Raw genomic sequence first — 20,808 nt, 5'->3', positions numbered from 1 at the left:
TTTGTTTTTTGATTCTGTACCTCTGTTTCCTGCTTCATTGCCTCCCCTGGTGTGACCCCCCGCTCCCCGATTCCCGCCGCCGTGACATCGCGGCCCGCCCCCTTTCCTTCTGTGTCCTCCGCGCCCCCGCCTCCCAGCTGCTCCTCCCTCCCACTTCGCCTTAAATGGAGACCGCGTGGACGCGCAGCGGACACCAGCAGCGGGCGCGCCGATTGTGCGCCGAAGGCGCACCAAAGGCAAGCCCGTCTGCGCCCGTCCACGCCTGGACCGCGCCCAGCGCCAGGACCCCTGGCCCCCGCCGACGCCTGGCCACACGACGGACCTACGCCGCCGCCACCCTCAACGCACTCAATGCCGTGTGGAACCCCGCCTGCTATCAAGCCACCCCGAAACGCACCCACGGACCCTTCGCCTGCCAAGCCTGCTGATTCACCTGCCTCCGGACCTGCACCGCACCCGCCAAGCCAGGCACCAGCAACGAGCACCTCAAGTGCATCCTGCTCAACACCCGCTCCGTCCACAGACACGCCGTGGAACTCTGGAACCTGCTCGACACAACATCACCAGACGTCGCCTTCCTCACGGAAACCTGGATGAACGCCTCCTCAACGCCTGACATCGCCATCGCCATCCCGGACGGATACAAGATCACCCGGAGGGACCGCGTCAACCAGACTGGAGGGGATATTGCCATCGTACACAAGAACACCATCCGCATCACGACCAACTCCGACGACACCCTCACCGCCGCCGAACACCTCCACTTCCAGATACACACCGACCCCAAGACGACCCTCAGAGGCACCCTCATCTACAGACCCCCGGGACCACGCACACAATTCAGCGAAGACATCGCAGACTTCATCAGCCCGCACGCCCTCCCCTCCGCTGACTACATCCTCCTAGGAGACCTCAACTTCCACCTGGAGAACAACAACGACAGCAACACCACCGCCCTGCTGGACAACCTCGCCAACCTCGGACTCAAGCAACTGGTGAACACCCCCACCCACTACGCCGACCACACGCTTGACCCAGTCTTCTCCTCCAGCAAATACATCTCCTTCAGCCACTCCACCGGACTTCATTGGACTGACCACAGCTGCGTCCACTTCAGCTTCAGAAGGAACACGCCCACCACCACCCCCAACAGGTTCCTCGCAGGAGCTGGAACAAGATCACCGCCGACCAGCTCACCACCTCTCTCAGCCAGAACCCTCCCGCCAGCACGACGGACCCCAACAAAGCAGCCAGCAACCTCACACAGTGGATCACCAACTGCGCAGACAACCTCGCACCACTGAAGACCCCTCCCAGCAGACCCGGCAGCAAGAAAGCCTCTTGGTTCACCGACGAACTTAAGAACTCCAAGAAGAACTGCCGCACCCTCGAGAAAGCCTGGAGCAACGACCAGACCACAGACAACATGACTGCCCTCAAGCACGCCACCCGCAAACACCACCAGCTGATCCGCACCACCAAGAACACAGCATTCAAAGAACGACTGGACAACAACGCCCACAACAGCAAGGAACTCTTCAGCATCGTCAAAGAGCTCTCCAACCCCAGCACCGGAAACGACATCACTCCCTCACAAGACCTCTGCGACTCACTCGACTCGTTCTTCCACAGCAAGATCGCCGACATACTCAACAGCTTCAGCGCACAGACCACGCACCCAACCTCCGGACCAACGCCCCCCATCACCACCCTCTGCGCCTGGACCCCGGTCAACACCGAAGATACCACCCGCATGATGAACACCATCCACTCCGGATCACCAACCGACCCCTGCCCCCACCACGTCTTCAACAAAGCCGATTCCATCTTCGCACCCCAACTCCGGGACATCATCAACACCTCCTTCAACACCGCCACCTTCCCGGAGAGCTGGAAGCACGCCGAGCTCAGCGCCCTCCTGAAGAAACCAACAGCGGACCCCACCGACCTCAAGAACTTCCGCCCCATCTCGCTCCTCCCTTTTCCCGCCAAAGTCATCGAGAAGACCGTCAACAGACAGCTTGCCGCCTTCCTCGAGACGAACGGATCCCTCGACCACTCGTAATCCGGTTTCCGAGCCAGCCACAGCACCGAGACCGCCCTCATCGCAGCCACAGACGACATCAGATCCATGCTCGACAACGGGGAAATAGCGACCCTCATCCTCCTGGACCTCTCCGCAGCGTTCGACACTGTCTGTCACCGCACCCTAGTGCAGCGCCTCAGCAACATCGGAATCCAAGACAGGGCACTGGAGTGGATCATCTCGTTCCTCACCAGAAGAACTCAGAGAGTCCGCCTCCACCCATTCGTATCCGAGGCCACCGAAGTCATCTGCGGCGTACCACAAGGATCTTCACTCAGCCCCACCCTCTTCAACGTCTACATGAGCCCCCTCGCAGCCATCGCACGCCAACACAACCTCAACATCATCTCCTACGCCGACGACACCCAGCTGATCCTCTCCCTCACCAACGACCCCGCCACCGCCAGAACCAGCCTACACGATGGGATGAAAGACATCGCCGAGTGGATGAAGAACAGCCGCCTGAAACTGAACTCAGACAAAACTGAACTCAGACAAAACGGAAGTCCTCATCCTAGGATCAACGCCCTCCGCCTGGGACAACTCCTGGTGGCCCCCTGCCCTGGGCACCACTCCCAAACCAACGGACCACGCACGCAACCTGAGCTTCATCCTGGACTCCTCCCTCTCGATGACCAGACAAGTCAATGCCGTCTCATCATCGTGCTTCAACACCCTGCGCATGCTCCGAAAGATCTTCCGGTGGATCCCCACCGAAACCAGGAGGACGGTCACCCAGGCTCTCGTCACTAGCCGTCTGGACTACGGAAACACCCTCTACGCTGGAACCACAGCCAAACTTCAGAAAAGACTCCAACGCATCCAGAACGCCTCCGCACGTCTCATCCTGGACATCCCCCGTCACAGCCACATCTCCTGCCACCTGAGAGACCTGCACTGGCTCCCCGTCAGCAAGAGGATCACGTTCAGACTCCTCACCCATGCACACAAGGCCCTCCACGACCTGGGCCCCAAGTACCTCAACAACCGCCTGAACTTCTACACTCCCACACGCCAGCTACGATCAACCAGCCTCGCCCTCGCCGACGTTCCACGCATCCGCAGAGCCACCACCGGAGGAAGATCCTTCTCCTACCTGGCAGCCAAGACATGGAACTCCCTCCCCATCCACTTCCGGCTAACCCAGGACCATCTCTCCTTCAGGAAGCAACTCAAGACCTGGCTTTTCGAGCAGTAACGTTCCCCTCTCCCCCAGCGCCTTGAGACCCCTCTGGGTGAGTAGCGCGCTATACAAATGTTATGATTGATTGATTGATTGATCCATGAGACTGGATAAGAGCGCCTCATCCATGAGGCTGGAAGGGGGAGCCTCATCCATGAGACTGGATAAGAGCGCCTCATCCATGAGGCTGGAAGGGGGAGCCTCATCCATGAGACTGGATGCAACAGCCTCATCCATGGGACTGGAAGAGACAGCCTCATCCATGAGACTGGTTGGGACAGCCCCATCCAGGAGACTGAATGAAACAGCCTCATCCATGACACTGTATGAGAGAGCCTCAACCATGAGACTGGAAGAGAGGACATAACCCATAAGACTGGAAGAGACAGCCTCATACATGAGACTGGTTGGGACAGCCTCATCCATGAGACTGGAAGAGAGAACCTCATCCATGAGACTGGAAGAGGGAACCTCAGTCATGAGACTGGAAGAGAGGGCCTCATCCACGAGGCTTGAAGGGGGAGCCTCATCCATGAGACTAGAAGGGGGAGTCTCATCCATGAAACCAGAAAAAAGAGCTTCATTCACGAGACTGGATAAAAGAGCCTCAACCGTGAGACTGGAAGAGAGAGCCCTCAGAGCTCAAAAAGGCTACAGTATTGAGTTAACTGGATGAGCACAAGCTCTCACTTCGATTTTCCATGCCTGCCTGGATAAGGCACAGCAGCGTGCTGGATATTTTCTGCACTAACATAGTTGGTTCAAATCTTCATGGATACAAGAGAGCGTCTGATTCCTTGGTCAAACTTGACATGGTGAAAAAGAGCAGTGATTTGAATCTTTTCATTGAAAGTGGAAGGTAGGTTAATGTATGGCAGCACAATGGATTTTATTCAGAGACAAGAAAGTTCATGGTCGCTTTTTTAAAACAAAGTTTAGCACAACATTGTGTTGGAGCTTGGAATGCTGTTTGTTGGGTGTTCGTTTCTCTAACACAAAACACTTCAAATATCGGCAAAGGTCAATGAGAGTTGCATATTAAGTGTCTGAAGGTGGTTCTCTCTCCTCTCTAAGGTGACAAAACATAACACTCTAGAGAAAAACCATACAAAATAAGAGTACAGAAAACAAAAGCTGCACTTTTTAGTTCTGAAGCAAATCCACCATTTCACAGCAATTTCCAATATTATCTCACAAGTTTGGACACAATTTTATTTCATGCTGAAAGATGAAGGGCAAAGGCAACCTATGCTCTGGAGGTCACACAGACCAGTGAGCTAGTGTGTGAGCCATTATCAGTGACTTACTATCATTGCGCGGATCATAGATGCATCACAGATGGTCTACTGGCAACTGGAACTGTCTTTCCACTGCGTGCTCCAAGCCTAGGTGGCCTCTTGCCTCAGATACTTGGATGTCTCTCTTACTCTACTGTCTTATGGGGGTATCCTTCTACCCAGGCACAGCAGGCAGTCACGACAGTTAAGGTCAACATTCTCCGACACCAGATTAGTCGACCAGTTATCAAGATGCCTCTGAAACCCGGCTCTCCTATGGCCATCATGCGAACTAGAACCCAACAGTGATGGGACTCCTATGTACTTGTAATAGCAGACAGTCCTTGACTGGTTTGTGGGATTTATCATAAAGCTTCCAGGATCCTTACAGGAATCGGGCTAGGAGCGTGCAGTCCCACATTAGTCTGCTTAATTGATGTAAAAACATCAGGACTCCAAGTATCTCAGTGAAGCTAGTGCCATGACACGGGCACCGGAGGTGCCATATGGCTCTCACACAGGCCAGGTGAACTTGCTGCCAACCGAATTCACTGAGAAGGGGACAGGAGGAAATCCGACTCGATGAGTATTAAATACAGACTAAAATGAAGAGGTTGGAAAATAACAACTCACCAATCAGCAAGTCTCCATCTGAGTTACAGAAACACCTAGGGTACAAAAAAACAGAAGAAATGTTTAGAGTCTGCGATCGGAGGCCTTGAGAATCATCTGCTTTTTTAAGAGTCTGTTCATTAGTGACTGCACTGTCTGGGAGCGCATTACATTTCAGTCATTACTAACTTACCTTCCCCTCAACCAAAACACACTCACCTGGATTAATGTTATTGTCCACTATAAGGTCAAACTGGTCACCAAAATGTTAAAACTGATACAGTGGGGTTGGTAGTCCTGGGGTTGGACTAGTACCCAAATTTCGTCCTCTAGTGGAAAGAAGGCTTAAAAGCCCTTATCCAAGAACTGCCTAGAGCCGGTCAAAATTTTGGATTGACAGGGGGATCAGGGACTCCTCAGTACTCCCTTACAAACCTTCAGCTATCCCTCAGCCTTCATGGCGAACAGTGGTATCCAGAGTCCTGTTCAAGGTTTAGGCCTTCCTGTGTTGATGCAATAAAGTCTCCTTTCATAAATGGACATTACCATTATCTGCTCGATGGGGTCAATAATTATCAGGACCACTGCCTGCCCTTAAAAAAAACTATTTTTAGAGCCAGTCACAAAGGGGAAGGGGTCCCCTGTGGACGTCTTCCCATTTGCGAGTGGTTTACCACCCTTCTGTGAAGGATCCAGTGAAGGAGCATGAGTGGAATCTCTCTTTCTTGAATCTTCTGTGAAGGGTGGTAAATTGCGACTGTTTTGCAACCGCAATTGTGTCGCAAAACAGTCATACATGGCATTTGGGGTCGCTATTAGGAAGGGAACACCCCTTCCTAATAGCGAGTCGCAAATCCTATTTAGCAAGACACAAATAAATTGCGACTCGGTAAAAAGGGTTTGTAAATGGCCCTGTAGGTTTTTGTTGCGCAAACGGGTCGCAAACCCATTTGCGCATGCAAAAACGGATCATACATCTAGCCCAATCTCCTCTGTCTCAAGGTGCAATGCAAGATTACCTGAAATCAGGTCAGGTTTCACTGCTCCTCAAGAAAAATAGAGCTGACCTACAAGACTTTAACAACTTCCGCCTGGTGACCAACATATCTTTCCTGGCAAAAGAACTAGAAAAATGCAAACTATCTCAACTCAATCAGCAAATTGTAGACTTTGACATATCAGACAAATTCCAGCCAGAGTTTAGAGCTTGGTGCTGTATGGAAACAGCCATTCTCAATATAATGGATTATGCTCTGTCCATTCTTGACAAAAGAGAATCTGGTCTACTTGTTGTGATGGATCTTCCCTCGGCTTTCACACAGTCAAGCACAACATTATTCTCAACACCCTAAAGTCACGTATGGAGATTAATAGCACAGTCCTGAACTGGTTTTCCTCATATCTCAATATACAAGCAAATAAACAAAAGGACTTCTTGTCAACCCATCCCCGGTCCGTCAAGTCTGTGCCCAGGGTTCCTTTCTTGCTCCCACCTTCTTCAAATCCTATACTGTTCCCCATGCACTGATACTCCAGCAAGCGAATACTGCATATCATCTGTATGTGGATGACATGCAGCTTTGCCTATACATCTGATCTCTAGATGATGTACTTAAATAAAATTGACCTTGGACAAATGTTTGATATTGATTATCGATCAATCACTTAAAGTTAAACCCTCTGTAGACATCATTTCTCCTTATTTTTCCCCCTGCACAATGTGCTTCCGGAACTGAAGGTGGACTACAGTGCCTTGATAAACTCAACTGTGCTCCCAAAATTATTTGACTGCACCATATCATTGGAATTACACTTGATAAAAAAATGAACATACTTACTCATATGAACGTCACACCCATAAGCCCCATATACCAACTCAAACTTCTAAAAAAGGTTGACTTCCAAATGTGGCGGTGCATGTGCTTGTAACCTCTAGGCTTGATTACGGTAAAGTGATTCCAGCTGGCATGTCGCTGTCTCATGTCGTACCCATGAAGGCCACAGCCAATGCGGCTGCCAGGTTAGTCTCAGGAGCCATAGGCTTTGGTCATATTACTCTCTTATTGATCACTCTCAAATGTCTCCCGATTGAAGCCCGGAGCACTTTCAAATTGGCTTGCATTTCTCATAAAGCACTTCATATTGGGGCCCCTTAATACCTGCCCTGTAAACGACCTCCTCTCTGGAGGCCGCCCCGTGTGCAGATCAGACACGCTACACCTTGGACCGCCTAGATTCAAGAAAGAGAGATTCCACTCATGCTCCTTCACTGGATCCGTTCCAAGGGTCTGGATTCACTACCTCCAGAGATTCGCACAAACACTCCTTTGATTCTTTCAACAAAAGAGTTCAAAGGATATCTAATGAACTGACCAGTCATTATCCCTGATCCCCTCCAGGGCATTGAACTGATTCTCCCTCTCTCTCTTGCATCCAAGTCTTGTACATATTTTCCCACATTGCATTTATCCTTGAACTGTAACCTGTTATTATCTTGTATACTGTGCGGAGCGCTGGTAACCCCAGGTCATGTATGCGCTTTATAAAACTCAGAATAAATAAAATAGTGTCTGTGGATGTTCTAAAGAAGCAACTTTGGCCATGCATGTGGTTTCTGAGTCACACAGGACAAAGTGCACGTATTGCAGGATGGAAGTAAACACACCAGTTTTCCAGCCTGTGCAGATTTTAAGGGGAAGAGACTACAGGTTTCTTTTATTAGACTTCAGATAAATTTACATGTGCCATTGGATGAGAATCATTTGAAGCAGTCTCCCTCACTGTAGCCTTGTAGAAGGGCTCTCTTTTTTTTGGTGTTTTGCTGCGGAAGAGCGCATTTGTTTGAAGAAAATATGAGAATGCTCTTGATGCCATGTGAGATTGGAGGAGCTGCTATTTTGGATGCTGAATGCTGGATTTGTATACTGGCCTTGAAAAAGAGTTGGTACGTCGAAACACGAGTTGGCTGAGTGGCGGTCTTGTGATTGAAGATTATTTCTTTTAAATTCAAATATGGAATAAAGGAAACAAAATTAATAAAGCATTTGACTACATCGTGATTGGGAACATCTACTTTCTTGATGATTGAGGAGTAAGTTTCCTACCATTCAGGCACAATCAATGTGGGCTGCACCAGTGGGGTTTGGTGCTGGAGGAGTGAGGCGCCAGGCAATTTTTCTCATGACCCCCATTTTCTTTTGGAATGTATACACATGGTGTACCCCACTGACAGAGACTTGCCTTTACTTGTGAACGTCACCAAAAGCAATGAGTATGTCCTGTGAACTCACAGATCTGCTCACACTCTTTACGTATCCTGTGTAAATGGTCTCTTTTAACATCTACATTGTAAGTTGCAACACATTTCAAAATTGTTGTTAGAAATGCTAAAACTACATGAATACAATCCAATACATAAGAAATACAAGCCCCTCCGTATACTAAATGGTGTGCTGCTCATTGAATTTTAAGCACGTTGCACACTGCACTAGCCCCTCCATCACCGTCCCATACGTACTTGTCCACCATGGGGGAGTTGCAGACGTAGATGTGAACAGCGATCCCGTTGCGTGACCTGGGCTCTCCAGCACCACACAGGGTGTGCAATCCCTAAAGAGAAGCAGGGCAAGAAGGTCTGATGAGTGACCACAACAATCACCATACAAGGTACAGGGAAGTTACTTACCTGGAACAAGAGAAAGTAGCCACTGATTCCCTCTCTAAAAATATAAAACTAAATCACCATCCGAGACAAGAGGTTTGCATTTGCCAACTCCCTGGGATTTCCCACAGAGTTTGAGTAGTGTAATAAAAGCGTTTTTCCTCCATAAACCAAAGTAAACACCACTGAACTCCACCCAGGCATTCCACAGAGGCACAGCTCTTATATAGTTCGGTGTGTTAGGCCTGATCCATCAACACATGGGGTTATAGTCCTTCTTTGGTCAAGCTATATAATAAATAAATACACCCTTCCCCTATTTTCACAAACATTTTACCTAACTATATGTAGCTTTATTCCGTCCCTCTGAAATGGCACCAGAATATGAGCCTTCTTGTGCTAAAATGCACATGCTTTTTCTTAGCCTTAATTATTTCTAGACAATTAGACTTGTTAGGTGTGGGAAGTAAATCTAGCTGAATCTGCAGGCCCACATGAATTCATTCTGGACAAACAGAGTCACCCCATACATCAAGGCTAGTCTTTTTTTTCATTTGAAGGTTAAGACACCAGGCGACCTCTAAGTGGTAAAACTATAGTTTGAAGAGAGACGTTACTTACATTACTTGCCATAGAGAACTTATCTGAGCTAGGTTTTATTCACAGAAACAACTGGAGTGTACTTCCAAGACACGCAATATCAGTCTTTTTTACGTTATTTGTAAGCTTTCTGTATAACACAAGCATATAATGACAGAGGTAGAAAACACAGCTAGCTTATCTGAGACTGCACAGTTTCAGGTAATAACTAAGGGGGTCATTACGATGGCAGCGGAACGACTTCAGTCCGTCCGCCATCGTATCGCATCTGAGACTAACCACCTACAAGGTGGCGGTCCCACAGGCCCAATTATGATGCGACCACCACCGTGGTGGTCGCATTGGCCACCTTTTACATTGCTGCAACGTAAAACAGGGATGTTTTACATATCCCCGTACTATGTGACATGCACCATGCGGTGCCTGTCACTTGGTTCAGGGATATGCAGCAGGGCACCATAGATGCCTCCCAACACCCAAATAAATGTGACGGGAGGCCTGCTAAGGGCCCCCAATGTCCATCCCAGCCAGTTTTTCATGGCGGGTGAACCACCAAGGAAAGGCTATCAAGGAGGGACATCCTAATCCCTACGGTGGTGCCTGGTAGGCACCGCCACCAGTGCTGGGGTTAGGAGGCTCTCCTCCGCACCGGCGTGCTCAAGAAGCCCGTCGGATGAGTGGCGGTCAGAGTTTCCAACCGCCATGGAACCGCCAGCCATCGTAATGTGCGGACGGGGAATGGCCTTTCGATGGCGGTGAGACCACCACCTACAGCCTGTTGGTGGCGGTCTCGCCGTCATCGTAATGACCCCCTAAGTTGTGGCTGTACATAACATGTTCTAAGTCAATCTATTCTAGGAGATAAATATGCAGGATGTTGGTTCTTAAGCAGGAGCCTGGGCGAAGCTCCACCCATGTCTTATTTGCATGACTCGCCACACCACAGTTAAAGCAATGTATTTTGATGGAAGCTCCGGTCTGGTTGACAAAATCCAGCCACCGCCGGTTGCCACCAGACAAACGAGGGAGGTTGAAAAAGAGAGCATGAGGAGTAGCATATATATTATCTAGGTAACTGAATGAGGGGAAGAGTACTAACAAGGCTGTGTTATCTCTGCTGGGAGGACAGCCCACACCTCTTTCTCAACCACCCTCCTGGCTTCCTCACACTTTAGAGATGTCGGGAGCTCTTTGGTTCTTCTGGGTCCTAAAATACAAATTGTTTCTTGCTGTACATCACTCAGAGCTGGCACATCGGAGGGGATGTGCTTGCACACTCTTGTCCTGGAACCCTTTTTCACAACTGTTAGAAATTGGGTTGTTGGTTGACTGGGGTGTGAACCTTAGTCAAACAGCAACCACAATCCTATTCAGGATAAGTGTCAGGAAAACCCTAAATTAACCTTTGCTAACCCTCTGTTAGCTTGGCACAGAACAGTCAGGCTTAACTTAGAGGCAGTGTGTAAAGTATTTGTGCAACACTCCTAACAGTAAAACAGTGAAAACACCACACAAAAAGATATCACACCAGGTTAGAAAAACAGAACTTAATTTAATAAATTAAACAAGACTAAAAACGATAAAAGTCCAATAAGTAGAACTTGAGTTATGAATTTTTAAAGACTAAACTGTGAAATAGTGCTTTAAAGCAAAAAGTGCCAACCAGGGATATCTGGTCGTGCCGAACCGGGACAAAGTAAAAAATTCCAGCCGGCCGTGATGGAGCATGGGCCGGTTACAGGGACCCCGTTGAGCCTACTGAACCAAAGTACCTTAAATCCTGGTTGCGGGGCATTGCATTGATTCCTAACCACGCAATACATGTGATGCGTTAATTTTCTCCACGTAGCAGTAGCGATGCATCAGTTCCAAGATGCAGCTAGGTCAGGGTGAGACTTCCTGCTGCGTGGATGTCGAGGTTCTAGGCGCCGGGGCCTGCGATGTGAAGATTGGTGTCAAAGATGGGTTGTGCAGTCATGATGATGCGTCAGTTCCGATGCGGAGTTTCATCATCGAGGCTGCTGCCGACGTAGATGCGAGGACCTTGCACTGGGAAAAGCTCCGCAGTGGCAGCTCCGAAGGGGATGCGCCTGTTCTGTTCCTCTCAACAGCAACAATGCGTTGATTCTGCACCCAAAGTGGAGGATGCATCGGTTCCGATGGAGCAAACAGCTTAGGCCCACTTCCATTGGTCAGGACTGGGGTTGCACAGCTTGTCGGGACAGACTCACAGATGGCAAAGTTCAGGTGCAGGAGTAGGGTGGGTAGAAGTTTTTTATGTCCTTGAGACTTCAGATCAGGAGGTCAGCCAGCCAGCCCTTGGAGTCACTCTGGGTTCAAGTGATAGATGTCAAGTCCTTCTCACCTAGATAAGAAAGAGCAGCAGGGCAACACAGCAAGCCAGGAATCCAGCAAGCAGCAGTCCAGTAGAGTGGCAGGTCATAAGCAGCACAGCAGTTCTTCCGGGCAGAGAAGTCACAGGTCCGAAATTGTCCTGAAGTGGTGGTGTTAGAGGTTCAGTACTTATATCCAGTAGGGCCTGTGCAGTGGAAAAAACTTCAAAGGCAAGCCTTTGAAGTACACAGAGGTCCTGCCCTTCCTCCCCTGGCTTCAGACTCACTACGGGGAGTATGCAGCCCTTTCTGTGGGGACAAGACACAACCTATTAAGGTGTAAGTGAGGCTGGGTCCAGCTCCTTCCTACCATCTTCCCAAGATGGCAATTCAAGTCACACCTAAGCTCCCATTGTGTGTGACTGTCAAGAGGGAATAAACAAAGCCCAGCTGTCACCAACCCTAGACAAGTGATCAGAGACAGGCAGCAGGTACCAAATGGCTAAAGTAAGAAAATGCCAACTTTCTGAAAGGGCAATTTTCTGAATTTCCATTTAAAATCTGACTTCACCATAAGTTGTGATTTTAAATTGTCATTCCAGAGACACCAGACTTGGAGGTCGTATCCCTTCCCGATTGAAAATTACACTTCTAAAATGTAATATTATAATCACAATGCTATAGAGAGATAGGCCTGGCACTAGTGAAAAACAACTTTGGGAGTTGTTCGCTAAAAGGACATGTAAAACTTAAAAGTACATGTACTGCTGTTGTATTTCCCTTGTGGTGGGCTTCCACCCTACCGCCCTCTCCTGGACAAGCATGGTTGACACAATAAGGTGAGCTGTTTTTAGCCTTCTTTTATTGTTAGTTGCTTCCATATGTTGTCTTCACATATGTTGAAAGTCCATAAGGTGTAGGAGGGCCTTAGTAACACGTGGTTTCTATCTTGCGGGTTCTTTTTACTTGGGCCTCTTCGGTATCCCCCGGTATCTTTGTACAGGCAGTCGCGGGGTCAGGCACATAAAGGGAGGGACAAAAGAAGAAAAGAAAACAGGCTTAGACTACTGGTTTATCCGGTTATTATTTGGCATAGGGGTGGGGTGGTGCTGACCGTCACCAAGGTCCTGTCGTCTGTGCCTATGTGCCTAGGGTGTAGGGACAGTACGTGACAATTCGTTGGTGCCCTTCATGCGTCCCCACAACCCCTTAAAGAACGATGAATACGCGCCCGGCACTTGCCTGCTTCCACGACCCTCCAGGGCCGTGGTGTTGGGAGACCCAGTCTCCTCACTTCTTGGGAGAGCAGCGATCTCAGGAGCAGTGCTCCTCGAGCAGTCGTTATTCTTCCTTTCCTCCTCGCCATCCGCTCTCCACTCTTCTTCCTCTTTGATGCTCGGTCTCCGTTCTCCTCTCGCCTCGCCACTCGTGCTCCGCTCTTCTTCCTTTACTCCGTTCGCTCTCCACTCTTCCTTTTCGCCGTTCGCTCTCCACTCTTCTTCCGCCTCAATGGTCGATTCCGCCGTGTCCCTCCTCTCTGTCCACTCCGGGAGTGTCGACGGCGACCATGTTGGGTCGGTCGCCGCCGTCGTTGTGGCCGTCAGGGGGTTGCTCTCCGTCACATCTGCCTTTCAAAATACATTGCACCCTGCCCTCTGGGTTACCCAAGGCCTACCTTATGGGTGAATTATATATAAAAAAGGAAGGTTTTGGTCAGGCAAAGGGGTTATATTGCTAGGTTGATATGACAGTGTTAACTGCACACACGGACTCTACAATGGCAGGCCTGAGACATGGGTAAAGGGCAACTTAAGTGGATGGCACAATCAGAGCTGCAGGCCCACTAGTAGCATTTAATTTACAGGCCCTGGGTACAAGGGGTACCACTTCACTAGGGATTTATAAGTAAATTTAATATGCCAATTGGGGATGAACCAATATAACCATGTTGAGTCCTAATGCTAGCAAAACAGAGACCAGAAAATGGAGGGAGGCAGGCAAAACATTGAGGAGAAGCCCACCCTGAGGCTGTCAGGTTTTCTCTTCTTCATACTATCTAAGGCAAGTTCTTCTGTTCTACTGTTCTATCTACTCACAGGCAGAGTACTACCTCTGCAAACAAATGCTTTAGAAAGAAAACCTTAAAATGGCTGAAAATATCTCCCATAAATGTTATGTGTGAGTAACTTATCCAGTCTTAATGTTTTTTTGTATTGATTTTGGTACTTGTTAGTTCTGTGTTTACAATGGAAAAAAACTACAAGCTCCAGAATGGAGAAGAATACGGGACTTGATAAGCTCCTCACATCTGGTATGGAACTACAGGAGCCCTTTCTGACATCACTGAAAACTCACTGAAAACTGACAGGTGGCTTCCAATGCATGCCATAGAGAGTCTCGAGAACACAGAAAGTCGTGTGCCTCTGCTACGCATCGATGTTTGCCCCATCTCCACATCACCTTACGCAGCCTGGTGCATATTGTCCTGTCTCCACAGACACACAACACTCTGTGCACTCTGCACTGCAAAGAGACAAATGCCCATAGGCCTGTGCTGAGTTATGTGCATCGGAGCCTGCATCTCTGCTGGACTGGTGAAGATGTGCATCTATATGAAAGCCCATGAACGTAAGCACTTTGTGTAAGTGGGCACGTACGTGTTCATGCACACCTTAAAAGTGAAACCTACTGCCTTCACTAAAATATAGTTTAGGAAAGGAACAAAAATGGTGTTACGAGTAAAGTTGAAGGCAAAGCATTGCTAAGCTTAGAGGAAAGAACCCAACCTAGACTGAGCTTGTGGTGCACGAGAGACATCACCTATACTGAGCTTGTGGGGCATAAGAGAGAGAACCTAGACTAAGCTTGTGGGGCATGAGAGACAACCTAGACTGAGCTTGTGGGGCACGCGAGACACAACCTTGACTGAGCTTGAGGTGCATGAGAGACACAACCTAGACTGAGCTTGTGGAGCATGAGAGACACAACCTAGACTGAGCTTGTGGAGCATGAGAGACAACCTAGCCTGAGCTGGTGGTTCATGAGAGACAACCTAGACTGAGCTTGTGGTGCATAAGAGAGACAACCTATACTGAGCTTTGGTGCATGAGAGACACAACCTAGACTGAGCTGGTGGTGCATGAGAGACACAAACTGGACTGAGCTTGTGGAGCATGAGAGACACAACCTAGACTGAGCTGGTGGTGCATGAGAGACAACCTAGACTGAGCTGGTGGTGCATGAGAGACACAACCTCGACTGAACTTGTGGTGCATGAGAGACACAACCTAGACTGAGCTTGTGGTGCATGAGAGACAACCTAGCCTGAGCTGGTGGTTCATGAGAGACAACCTAGACTGAGCTTGTGGTGCATGAGAGAGACAACCTATACTGAGCTTTGGTGCATGAGAGACACAACCTAGACTGAGCTTGTGGTGCACAAGAGACAACCTAGACTGCGCTTGTGGTGCATGAGAGACAACCTAGACTGAGCTTGTGGTGCATGAGAGACACAACCTCGACTGAGCTTGTGGTGCATGAGAGACACAACATAGACTGAGCTTGTGGAGCATGAGAGACACAACCTAGACTGCGCTTGTGGTGCATGAGAGACAACCTAGCCTGAGCTGTTGGTTCATGAGAGACAACCTAGACTGAGCTTGTGGTGCATGAGAGAGACAACCTATACTGAGCGCTGGTGCATGAGAAACACAACCTAGACTGAGCTGGTGGTGCATGAGAGACAACCTAGACTGAGCTTGTGGTGCATAAGAGAGACAACCTATACTGAGCTTTGGTGCATGAGAGACACAACCTAGACTGAGCTGGTGGTGCATGAGAGACACAAACTGGACTGAGCTTGTGGAGCATGAGAGACACAACCTAGACTGAGCTGGTGGTGCATGAGAGACAACCTAGACTGAGCTGGTGGTGCATGAGAGACACAACCTCGACTGAACTTGTGGTGCATGAGAGACACAACCTAGACTGAGCTTGTGGTGCATGAGAGACAACCTAGCCTGAGCTGGTGGTTCATGAGAGACAACCTAGACTGAGCTTGTGGTGCATGAGAGACAACCTAGCCTGAGCTGGTGGTTCATGAGAGACAACCTAGACTGAGCTTGTGGTGCATAAGAGAGACAACCTATACTGAGCTTTGGTGCATGAGAGACACAACCTAGACTGAGCTGGTGGTGCATGAGAGACACAAACTGGACTGAGCTTGTGGAGCATGAGAGACACAACCTAGACTGAGCTGGTGGTGCATGAGAGACAACCTAGACTGAGCTGGTGGTGCATGAGAGACACAACCTCGACTGAACTTGTGGTGCATGAGAGACACAACCTAGACTGAGCTTGTGGTGCATGAGAGACAACCTAGCCTGAGCTGGTGGTTCATGAGAGACAACCTAGACTGAGCTTGTGGTGCATGAGAGAGACAACCTATACTGAGCTTTGGTGCATGAGAGACACAACCTAGACTGAGCTTGTGGTGCACAAGAGACAACCTAGACTGCGCTTGTGGTGCATGAGAGACAACCTAGACTGAGCTTGTGGTGCATGAGAGACACAACCTCGACTGAGCTTGTGGTGCATGAGAGACACAACCTAGACTGAGCTTGTGGAGCATGAGAGACACAACCTAGACTGCGCTTGTGGTGCATGAGAGACAACCTAGCCTGAGCTGTTGGTTCATGAGAGACAACCTAGACTGAGCTTGTGGTGCATGAGAGAGACAACCTATACTGAGCGCTGGTGCATGAGAAACACAACCTAGACTGAGCTGGTGGTGCATGAGAGACAACCTAGACTGAGCTTGTGGTGCATGAGAGACAACCTATACTGAGCTTGTGGTGCAGGAGAGACAACCTAGACTAAGCTTGTGGTGCATGATAGACAACCTAGACTGAGCTTGTTGTGCATGTGAGACACAACCTAGACTGAGCTGGTGGTGCATGAGAGACAACCTAGACTGAGCTTGTGGTGCATGCGAGACAACCTATACTGAGCTTGTGGTGCATGAGAGACACAACCTAGACTGTGCTTGTGGTGCATGAGAGATACAACCTCAACTGAGCTGGTGGTGCATGAGAGACAACCTAGACTGAGCTTGTGGTGCATGAGAGACAACCTATACTGAGCTTGTGGTGCATGAGAGACAACCTAGGCTGAGCTTGTGGTGCATGAGAGAAAACCTAGACTGAGCTTGTGGTGCATGAGAGACACAACCTCGACTGAGCTTGTGGTGCATGAGAGACACAACCTAGACTGAGCTTGTGGTGCATGAGAGAGACAACCTAGACTGAGCTTGTGGAGCATGAGAGACACAAACTATACTGAGCTTGTGGTGCATGAGACACTGCTGGAGCAGAGTTTTCTTTTAGAAAATTCTGGGGCTTTTGAAGCTCTGGCATGTCTATGCGTTTTATTAATTTTATTAATAATTAACAATTAATTATTTGTCTTGTGCAAGTATGTTTTACTAATCAACTCGTTTGTCCTAACACAAGAGAAAGTTACATGAGGGTTAGCTTATTTGTGCTGTTCGTGTATTTACAATAACGTGCAGGTTTTCATGTTTAAACGTTGCTGAGTGCTATTTATTTTGAGCACAAAACGCTGTCAGAATTAATGCTTTTTATGTCGCAAAGCTAGATAAATGCATACACATAAGGGTATTAGTGGGGTTAACACTGTTTAATCATTATGCTGTAGTAACGTTGTTTTTATTTCTTTTAAATTGAGATGGTCTATTGTGGCCTATGGAGGCCTAATCCATGATGGCTGATTTGAGAGCCTGGCCTCGAGTGAATATTTCTGTGATGTGGCAAGGGAGACCCCTGCTGGAAAAAGGTTGAAGACAACTGACCATAGTCCTTCTATGAAATTTTCCATGAGGACGGCAGCAGCTTTGGGTGTACTCCAAGAAAAGTGAAAGTGTCCTTGGCTTTCTCAAAGGACAAAGGAGCCTTAGAGGGAAACTCTGAACTGTGGCTCGATGGCCGAGGAGAAATCGGATTAAAAGTGTTACATGTTTTATTTCCTTGGTTCCTGTTCCGTAGTTTATGCCTTGTGACTTTTCCTAAGCGGAGATTTCCAGATGTAGCAAGTTACATTTCTTCCTTCTCGTTTTGCTCAGTGATACAGTTTATTCAGCCAACTTTATGTGTGTTTCTATTGTATTTTCCATTATAAAATCTGTTAGTTTAGGGAGGGCTCTCCCCACTCTTTTGGCCACCTTCACGCGTTGCTGAGGTTCGATGCTGAGGACTCTGTCCCAAGAGACTTTACCGAGAGACTGGTCCTGACCCGTTCTGACACTTAGATAGAATAGGTAACTATGAGAAATGATTTATTCTGATTGATTTACTTTGACTAATTTTAGATAAAGCAATATAACTTTTAAACATGGTGTTGAATATTCTTTCTTGTCAATTATTGTGTACATTTTTGATTATTGTTGTATAGATTATAGAGTATGTTTAGGGACAACCACTATAATCAGGTCCTATCGCTTAGATATAGATGCAGGGTGGTTTAGGAGTTTTCTTCCCACAGGTTTATTGCTGGTAGAGTATTTGAGCGTATGTTAGTGAAATGGGCCCTAGCGTATGATGAATGTATGTGCGTGTAACTGTGAGATTACTCTATCTGTGGTAGTGGGCATATTTTTGATACCCTGATCTCTATCAATTTCTCTGGTAGCAGAGGATGGTTGTAGATGGTTGTCTTGATCTGATAAGATAAGATTGCTTGTATATTGGCTTATTGATTATTGATTTATTTTGATGTTGTTGGTATATGTACTAATACTATATGTTGGAGTCGTAATGTTGAGTTATATGTAGTGCTTCTGGAATTTGGAAGCTGTGGAAGCAGTTCCGTAGTAGGGCAGAGGAAGGTGTATATGCTGCTCTCGGGAAAGACGGGATTGTAAGGAATTACGTGTGACAATTGAAGTTGCGCGTTCACATTGTCTGGGTTCGGAATCAGTGACATTGTCGTATGTTACTATTAGATATTTCTGGTATATAAGGAGTGTGTATCGTAGTGAAGGTTATCTATGAAACTCTGGTCTTAAGTCCCAGGGATCCGTAAGGATTGCCGTTAAAGCTTATCGCGGGAAGAGTAATAGGTATTCTCTGAGCTTGTTTGAGGAACTGGGCAGAGGTAAGCTGCTTAGTTGTTGAGTTATAATTCTGTACAGAGACAGGTTGTGCTGTTCTCGAGAAGCAGGATTCTGTGTGCATGTACTATATTTTTCTCGTGTGAATGTGCGTGAATGCATATACATTTATTGACTGTAAGACTCTTTGGATAAGTCCTAGAGGAAACAGTTATGCGATGTATGAAAGTTGTTGATTTTTGAGAAATAGACTCTCTTTTACTATTCTGTGGTTAGCGAAGCAGACAATGGAGATGTTTTTATGTTGTAACTAATAGATTTTGTAGAAGTTTTGACACACGAAGTCTACTGAGAGTTTTGTAAAGGAGGGGTAGACGAGTGACAGAGACAGGAGACAGAGACTGCAGCGACTGTTGACGTCAGAAGGTCCGCGCACTGATTGGATAGTGAATCAGAATAGGGTTCGCGCTGGGGTTGGCGCGTTAGTGTGAGTCGCGCAGGGATTGGAAGAGCTGTTTAGTGACGTAGACGCTCCAGGATTGGTGCGTTAGTGTGAGTCGCGCTGCTATTGGTTGAGAAACTCGTATTGTACATTTATAATACGGAGAGAGTAGAGAGTTTGATAAGCGCTTGCTAAAATGTATTACCAAGAAGAGAAAAAGAAAAAGACCTTCTTTGGAAAAGTTAAAAAGTGGTTTAGTAAGGATAAAGAGGTTAAAACAAGAGAGGGTGAGTTGTTACCTCCAGCGAAAACACCTGCATCCTTCATGGCTGTGAAATATGGATTGCATACCTGTATATGGTTGCAGAATTGGGTTAAGTATCCTAAAGAAGATGGTGTTCTAGCATTTCCAGAACATGGTTCATTTAATTTGGCCGTGTTGAGAAACTTACGGGAAAAGATGTTATGCTTAGACCCGAAGCCGAGACCTACACAGTTCGAGGCTTTAGTGGAATGGGAAGAGGAAGTTCATGACCGAGAAAAGCAAAGGTCTGGAGGGTATTATAGGTACATGTTTGGGAGGAGACATGATCGTGAAACACATCATGATCGAATGAAAAGATGGCGAGATGCTTGTATGTCAGAGGGATTATATCCAATGAGAACAGTTGAAGCTTCTGCTCCTTCGACAGAAAGAGCTTCTGAGTCAGATATGAGAAGGTATGGAGAATATGAGGATGAGGTCTTAAATGACATGATTTACAAGAGACCACCTCCATATAGAACAGAACCAGACGAGAGTACACCAGTTGTTTCTCCGATAAGAGATACAGTTGAGAAAGAAAAAATGACACCTGAATCAAGAGGTAGTAGTTCTTTCAGGGAGAGAGAGAATCGAGGTAGTGAGGAAAATGCTAGAAAATTAGCAAAGACGACAACAGAATTGGCTGAGAAAATTAGGGAGTTAACGAAGAATCTGGAAGCTGTTACGGTGCCTGTAACTATAGGTCCAGTTATGCCTGTGTTTGATAAACAGAGAACAGGTGAGAAAGGACTGGTAATTCCATATATTGCAAATGAATCGACAAATTCAGTTGGTCCTTCAGGAGATTCAGATAAAAGGACAGGGAGAAGTGACCTGAGACAAACCAGACATGACACATGTAGTGAACTATTGGATGTCAGTGAACCTAGTTGTTCAGGGATGCCGATTTTAGAACCGCAGAAAAAAGTGGTTCCAGTGAGAAAAACTGCTGAAATAACAGTTGACGATTTGAATGATTGGATGAAGGTTCTACAGAAAAAGGACAAGGATTCACAAGTTATTGATGTGGTTAAGTTACGTATAGAATTAGAAGAACTTGTGACAGGAACAGTTCCAACAGAAATCCTGAAGAGTCATCATGATGGTGAATTAATGTTTATGTGCAAGAGCATAACATGGAGAGCAAGAAATACTCATGATAGACTAAGAGCAATAGCAAATGA

General features: G+C 47.5%; 1 protein-coding gene across 1 annotated transcript in view; it reads right to left on the bottom strand.

Moving 5' to 3' along the window:
- HGD (homogentisate 1,2-dioxygenase) overlaps window positions 1-20,808 on the bottom strand; it is a 200,200-nt gene that overhangs the window by 64,269 nt on the left and 115,123 nt on the right. The window contains exons 6-7 of the mRNA XM_085621044.1: window positions 8,676-8,767; window positions 5,180-5,214 (exon numbers count right to left, since the gene is read on the bottom strand). Coding sequence (XP_085477170.1) covers window positions 5,180-5,214; window positions 8,676-8,767 — 127 coding nt within the window. The remainder of the gene's footprint in view (window positions 1-5,179; window positions 5,215-8,675; window positions 8,768-20,808) is intronic.

Source organism: Triturus cristatus, chromosome 8, assembly GCF_964204655.1.
Source record: "Triturus cristatus chromosome 8, aTriCri1.1, whole genome shotgun sequence".
Taxonomy (NCBI): domain Eukaryota; kingdom Metazoa; phylum Chordata; class Amphibia; order Caudata; family Salamandridae; genus Triturus; species Triturus cristatus.
The sequence above is the reverse complement of the archived record's forward strand: the minus strand, read 5'-3'. Positions and strand labels throughout refer to the sequence as shown.